Here is a 7,258-nt window from a genome sequence, read left to right as displayed (position 1 = left end):
TTTTAAAATTAAGAGTATCAAACCACAGAGAGCTATTTGGTTAAGATCATTATGCTCCTCGTCACTATTTATCAAAGAATACTTATAAGTTACCCTTGATTCTAAGTAAGAGTGTTTTAAAAAGAAGTGTTGTGTGTGTAAAGTAATAACTGAATAGTAAAGTAAATAGGAAAGCCAATCGCTATGTAAATAGTAATGAAAATTCGATAAGGCGAAATATTCTAGGAGAACGTAGGATCCACCTCTAGCATTGATACTACTCATGATTTGGATAAATCTATTTCTTTCCTCATAATGTGTGTGGGATGAGTTTCATAAAAAGATGATCACAAAAAAACATATGTTCTTTCATCCCGAATAACCACTATGATGACTATAAGCAAGTCACTCCGATCCCTCATAATTATGGGTTTTCCCATGGATATTTATAGAAGCTTTGTGAATCTCTCATTATACCCTTTGAACACATGAATAGCATGCCAATACGTTATGTCTCGTAGCACCGTGCATACTACCACATGTACAAAGGTAATTGTCTCTCTAGCTCCGAAGGCATATATTACATGGCCGACTTCACATAATATCCAGAGAAAACTAACACACAAATATGAATCAAAGTTATAAATCATCTTTCCATATCATAATATTACTAGGGTTTCTCCATCACCCCGAGAACAGAGTGAACTACTCATTCATTGAAGGAGTCAACAACATCATCATAAACATAGTGAACGAATATGGCTATATGGATGAATACAAGTGCAAATACCAAATAGCAATTATAATTACAACAAGATGAGATGGTGATGAAGATGAAGCGGTTGATGATGGAGGAGATGATGCTTTGTCTTCCAATTATGCGTGTAGAAGCAAGGATGATGCCCTTTACAAGTTCCCCCTCCAGATCCCGTCCGCATGTGAGGTTTCTATGATTTCGGTGGATTTGAATGTCGGATCTCAGATCCGTTTTAGCGTAGTGAAATTATTTGACAAGGCGGACTTGGTGCCACATAGTACGGGCACGTGGTACAAGCGGGCCCTGCCCATACCGGTAGTCATTAAATCTTCTGGAGTAGCCTCTCGCGACGCTCTTTCATCCCAGGTGCGTGGAAAATCATTTAAATTGTATCACTTCAAAAATATCATATTTATATCCAATATGATAGCTCCGAATGATACGTTCATCAATACCTTCATTATTTGCAATCCTATGGAAACAAGCATAAAAGGTGCGCGCTAGCACCGTAAAATGAAAAAATTCTACCACTACTAATGGAAAAACATAAGGTAAATATGCTTTAAAAATGCACTCATGAATTTCTCCAAGCTCATATTCTTGCTTGTCCGGAGTCGTCCCCAAGCAGACAACCGCTTGATGGATAAGGTTATCATGTTCATGAAGCTCGAGTCGCTAAAATGCATGTGGCATTTGAAGCAACAATTATAATATCAGACATAGAGCCATGTCTTGAGTTCTATCACACTTCCACATCTCAAATGACTAAGTGCTCCTAATCTTCCATGTAAGACCCTTTTCCAATTTACCCATGGCAATTTGATTCTGTCGTACCCTACGAGCTATGGCTCAAACATTTTACCCTTCTGATGCGGCCTTTTCTTAGTTTTTGGAAGGAGATGCAGAATTCAAAAACGAGAAATGCGCCTTTGTTCAGATGATTTTAGGGGATGCATGCTGTGTTCAGTTACTAGCTATGATTACCAGCAGTTTTAGATGCTTAGTTGCTGATTGTAGTGGAGGTGTTAATGGGGCTTTTGTATGTGCTGTGTGGACTGGGGAGCTCTAGTTTCAGTTACATCGTCAACATCTCATCTAATGGTACCTGATCATGATGTTTATATGCTCAACTATATTACCTTCTACTGCTTGTAGTACAATCCTCTACTCCCGAGTCCTCTTCTTGCTTTCCTTTTTTTTTTCTCTCGCAATCTCCGGCACCGGTTTGAATGATTTTGTTGGTCAAGAAAGTTTGTACTTTCCTCTGAATAATGATACGGCACATTGCCTTTTCAGCACGCTCGCCGCTGCTGCTAATCAGGCTTTGGCCACTTCACTTAATCATGAGCCAAGATCGATGCATGGATCACAAGACCAGATTGCATCAATTGATCGCCCCAACCATGCATGCAACTGTAAGATCTGGATCTGGAACATCCCAGGGACCAGGCACTACCAGAAATTACCAGCTGGATAAGAGATAATTTGGATGCACAACTGGCAAAAATGTTCAGGTAATCATAGAGAACATCTATGGAATACTGTTTTGAGAGCTTAGGATTGGCCTCCTGAGCTAAACTAAGCATGATCAGTGGCCTGCTGCACTGGCCATTGCCTGTGGATCCGGATCTCAGTACGATCAGCAAATTCTTTATTAGCTTCAGCCAGCTTCAGTTTCTGTTATATGTTGTTCCAAATGCAGACTGACCCTCGTGCAGCGTGCAGCCGAGACCGGATCCCGAGAGCGCAGCAGCGGTGGACGGCCGGCGAAGCAGCGTCGATGCGCGGAGCCACACGTGCGTCGCCGGGGATGATCGCTACTGCCTACAGGGAGGGAGGCCGGCTGGAGCTTCACTGGCAGGCATCGTTGGACGGCGACTGTCCGGGCTGGCAATGGCATCGCCGAGGAGTCAGTCCAAGTGGACTGGATTTACTGTCACTGGTCCAGCTTAATTAGTTAGCAACATTGTCTTAAGCTAAAACATCAGAATCACCAGCAGTGTTGTTGCTGTGTGTTGTCCTGGGCCGCCGAGTTTTATACGCCCTGAAACACTGAAACGCATGTGCCCGGCACCTGACACTGGGAAGTGGTAACCTTCTGAAAATTCAAAATTGGTTGAGCTCATCGTCTAGAACATCGTGCAGTTCTGGATGAAGAATATGGCACTACGGGACTGGGATTCAGTAACATTAGACTAGCAGGGCACGGCGTGCCATCACCCCTTTCATCCACCTTCCAATCTGCATCTAACAGCTCACAGCAGGCAAAGGTAAAATGAGAAGGACAGGCACAGACTTTTCACCAACGCGGGCACGACCAGAGGCTTTCGCGGGCGGTCGCGACAGTTCCCGCGCGGCGCTGTTGAGCGGAGACGAGCTCGCGCGCTGCAGCCGCCGGCGCCGCCGCCGAGCGTCGCCCCACCCCGCGCCGCCGCACAGCCTAAGCCCCGAACCGTCCCGCGCCGCCGGCGCAGCGCCGCGCCGCCCGCCGCGCCGCCCGCGCCCCGCGCCGCGCGCACCAGCAAGCCTCGACCCGTCCCGCGCCGCCGCACCACCGGAGCCGCCGACCGCCGACCCACCCCGCGCCGTCGCGGCTGCCGAGCGCCGCCGCCCCTGCCAGGCGCTGTCACCGCGCGCCGTCGCCCTCGCCTGGCCCTGCGTCCTTCGCCGACCACACCGAGCGGTACCTGACTTGGGTGAAGATCAGGTAAAAACCTATCTGTTTCTGAAATTGTTGCTGATGGATGTGTGTGTTTGCTGGGCAATTTTTAAATCTCGGTATTATAAACGATTACTTAGTATGTTTATCTCAAATTTCGCAGATTTGAGTGAGGAGGTGTACAGTTGGGTGTTCTCTGTTTTCTCCAATTTGTCTGAAATTGTTGTGGCAGTGTGAGGTGCAATGGCAGGAATTGAGAAGTGGGTACCTAGAGCTCTTGAGTGCTCCTACTTGTGATGATGTTAGTCTCTATGATGAAAATATATTCTAGTTTCTAGAAATCGGTTATATAGGATTTTGGTGTTAACTTTTGTATTTTGGAGGCTAACTATAGTCTTTATAGGCCAAAGTGTACAAGTGAAAATGGCCTAATTGCTACAGATTGCTAAGTATGCTCACTGTTAAGTGTAGAATTCCAGTGTTCAGTCGCAAATATTGCTAAATTGTCCTTTGTATAATATCAGTCCAGATGCACTATTTTTTTCTTGGCTTCATTTTGTTCCATATATGTCCATTAAACTGTAGTCTGGGCATACTTAAAATAGTGCAAGGTACAGTTTGTAAGTTCACTTTTGATTCAGACTGGGCAGGGTACTGAATTTTGATTCAGACTGGACAAGCGTTGGTGAAAAATCTGTGCGTGTCCTTCACCTTTTGCCTCTGCCTGCTGTGAGCTGTTAGATGCAGATTGGAAGGTGGATGGAAGGGGTGATGGCACGACGTGCCCTGCTAGTGTAATGTTACCGAATCCCAGTCCGGCACTACGGGATATCGTATAAGCGATAAAACTAGCATGATTTCACTCCAGCAGTCTGCCAAAAATATGTGCAAATCTGGTGGTTTTGCAAGCGAGGTGCAGGGTAGAACTGGGGGTATCGGTGACACTAGCACAATCTGATTCGCCAAAATACATGCAAATCTGATGATTCTGCAATGACAGACAGCATTTTGCTTGGACGCTTCCTAACCGATCACCCAAACTTTAGTGGAGTAAACCAACTCCTAAAACTTACAGGAGTAAAAGTACTCCTCTAAAGGTTGGCGGGTTTCTAACCGAACCCCTATATTTAGAGAACTAAAACTCTTTTTGTCTAAAAATCAAACTATTGAAATCCAAACATTTGACATAGTTCAAATACACTGAAATAACATGTTTAAGAGTGAATAAAAATTAAGTTTACAAACCAAATAAATTTAAAGCCAAACACATGGCAGGATTCAAATTCAACGAATGATTAGAATAGTTCAAACGCAGCTAGGTAGCACCATGGAGAGTCCAGTGATGCTTAACAAGATCATGTTGTTAATGCACCTCCTCGTTCTCAATGTGTGCATGCACGAAGGCTTGGATCCTGTTGCCATCATGTGTTGGTCATCGGATGGGGTAGAGGGAGGCATCGAGGGCGACGGTTCTGGCTTTCTACCGCCTTTCCAGGCTTGGGCGGCTCCCAGCTGCGACGAATTGAGGCCGACGGAGGCCGATTTGTAAGAAATCGGGGCGGCGGTCGGCGGAAACTCGATTCCCTCGTCGATTCCGGTGACGAAGAGATGCGGCGAGCGACGGAGAGGTGGTCTAGAGGGAGGGCGCAGGGACCTTAATGGGTGCTGCTGGGGTGGAGGCGGGAGTTTTTCTCGGAAGTGGCATCGGACTCCTAAAAATACTTCTCCGCGGCCAAGTTTACTTCTCTAACTCCTAAGCTTTTCTCTCTTTCCCTCAAAAAACTTTTCTCCTCTAACCTCTTAGACTAGTCATAGTGAGGAGTAACATAGAGTAGTAACATGGAGTACTATCATATGTTACTATCTTCATAGTGGGTAGTTACATATATGTGGTGTCATGCATGCCATATTTATTAGATTGTAGACTCATCTTGTCTTGAGAAGTGTGATGTTATGGTAACATAGCTATAGTTACCACCCCACTCTCTTTCTTCATTTATTGACATGCCATGTCACCAAAAATGCTTTGGGATGTGTGATGTTACTATCTATGTTACTCCCACTATGAGCAGCCTTACCGATTTTTACTGCTCTAACCGGTTTTTTGGGATCAGTTAGAGATGCCCTAATGTCTTGAGTTGGGTTTCGCCATGCCAACTGGGCAACTGGCTAAGTTTCTGCGTCCGGGACGGGACATCGAGATTGCGATGTTGACATGAACTGGGAGAAATTCTTCCGTTCCTACAGAGAGCATCGAGATTGCGAGGTTGACAAGGATTGGGGAGGAATTCCTGCGCGCCACACGGGGCTCTGAGACTGCGACGTTGCAAGCCACTCCGATCCATCGAAACCACTATCACAGTTTCACTTTCACCATGGCAATTGCTACACGAGCGAGAGACGAAACAAGCTTCCTATTGCTGCTGCTCTGATTTTTACAAGTTTTTTTGTTCTGGTAGGTCCCGACTCCAAGCGCTTTATACTAATAAGAAAAACAAAAGAAGAAGAAAAAGAAGGAGAAAAGCAGTCTGCTAATCCGGCAATCAGCTCGCGGCGGATTCAGAGATGCTGCCGGTGCTGCTGCTCTGGCCCGCGGCGGCGGCTTCGGAGATGCTCTGCAGCGACGGCCGCCAGTTCCGGCCCCTGCCGCTCCCGGCCGGCTGCTGCTGCGCCTGCGCGATGCCGCCGCCGGGGCTCCGGTGCCGGTCCTTGCTGTCCCGCTTCGCGTCCTGAGGAGGCATGAGCACGCATCAGCAAAGTGACTCTCGCAGATAGGAGGATATTTTATCAGCAGGAGAATGGAGAGAGAGGCACTGACCTTCTCACAGGCGCCGCCCTGCTCCGTGCCGGCGCCGGCGCCGCGCCGGAGCTGCTCGTGCTGCTGCTTGATGGCCTCGCACCGCCGCATCTTGTCGTTCTTCCTCGCCTTGAGCGCCTTCGTCACCTCTGCGCAACACGAACAAGATTAGCACCAGCTTACCGCAGTGGACGGGCTAATCCAGGCGCGCGCAGGAGCGAGCTCCAAGGCATGGGGGCAAGGAGGCAGGAGGAGTGACGAACCTTGCGCGGTGATGAGGCGGTAGACCTGGCCGAGGTGGAGCGTGTCCTTGGGCTTGAGCAGCTTGACCCGGGTGATCTTGGCGGCGCCCGCTCCGGCGGCGGCGGCCTCGGCGCCCGTGAGCGCCTTGTCGTCGGGGGAGAGGCGGAGGATGACGAGCGCGACGTAGTGGCCCGGGTTGGACTTCATGACGTCGGCGGCCGGGGTGGGCCAGTAGAGGCGCTCCACCTTGCCGCCGGGGTGCTGGACGATGACCTCGGCCGCCTCCGCCGCCTGGCAGTTGCCCATCGCGCGCGCGCGCAACCCCGGCCGCCGCGCTTCCACCACCAGCGGCAGCGGCGGTACTGGTGTGTTGCGAGCTCTGGGGAGAGAGAGATGTAGTGGGAGGAGCAGGAGGTCACGCAGCTGCCGTTTCAGGAGGGGAGGTGGTGGTGGTGGCGTTAAATGTGGTGAAGGGAAAAAGGTCTCGGCGATGAGGAGTTTCAGCTCACGAGGGACTGAAGCTGAGCTGAGCTGCAGGCCGAGAAAAATATACTGGGAGAGAAAGCTGCAGGCTGAGAATGGTGGAGCACTATAGTGGAAGTTTTCGCGCATGTTTTTTCTTTGTACCAAAAAAACATGGACAGAGCATGATGAGCTCCCTCGCATACACATTCTCAGTCTACAACTGAGGTGACAAGGGATAACCAGTGATTGCTAGTACGGCCATTACCACTTTGCTAGCAAGCCTTTTTCAGGGTTTTTTTAATAGTATTATCATCTTGCTTTAAGCCATTATTACGGAAATAATGGCTATCTGACTAAC

The 7,258-nt window shown here is 48.5% G+C and overlaps 1 protein-coding gene across 1 annotated transcript; it reads right to left on the bottom strand.

Moving 5' to 3' along the window:
• Positions 1 to 5,743: 5,743 nt before the first annotated feature.
• On the bottom strand, positions 5,744 to 6,769 carry LOC124656795. Its single transcript, XM_047195478.1, has 3 exons — positions 6,456 to 6,769; positions 6,214 to 6,341; positions 5,744 to 6,124 (listed from the first exon to the last, which is right to left on the bottom strand). Exons 1-3 carry the CDS (start codon positions 6,739 to 6,741, stop codon positions 5,939 to 5,941), a joined length of 600 nt encoding a protein of 199 aa, XP_047051434.1. The 5' UTR covers positions 6,742 to 6,769; the 3' UTR covers positions 5,744 to 5,938.
• Between the last annotated feature and the right edge of the window lie 489 nt (positions 6,770 to 7,258).

Source organism: Lolium rigidum, chromosome 5 (genome assembly GCF_022539505.1).
Source record: "Lolium rigidum isolate FL_2022 chromosome 5, APGP_CSIRO_Lrig_0.1, whole genome shotgun sequence".
NCBI classification, from domain to species: domain Eukaryota; kingdom Viridiplantae; phylum Streptophyta; class Magnoliopsida; order Poales; family Poaceae; genus Lolium; species Lolium rigidum.
This window is presented reverse-complemented; position numbering and strand designations above follow the sequence as displayed.

What these genes read in the sequence shown, in the direction of transcription:
- LOC124656795 (XM_047195478.1), bottom strand. Translation starts at nt 6,741, where the DNA reads ATGGGCAACTGCCAGGCGGCGGAGGCGGCCGAGGTCATCGTCCAGCAC. An exon ending in CCGCCTCATCACCGCGCAAG is followed by an intron (nt 6,342 to 6,455) that starts GTTCGTCACTCC and finishes CGTGTTGCGCAG; the next exon opens with AGGTGACGAAGGCGCTCAAG. An exon ending in AGGGCGGCGCCTGTGAGAAG is followed by an intron (nt 6,125 to 6,213) that starts GTCAGTGCCTCT and finishes ATGCCTCCTCAG; the next exon opens with GACGCGAAGCGGGACAGCAA.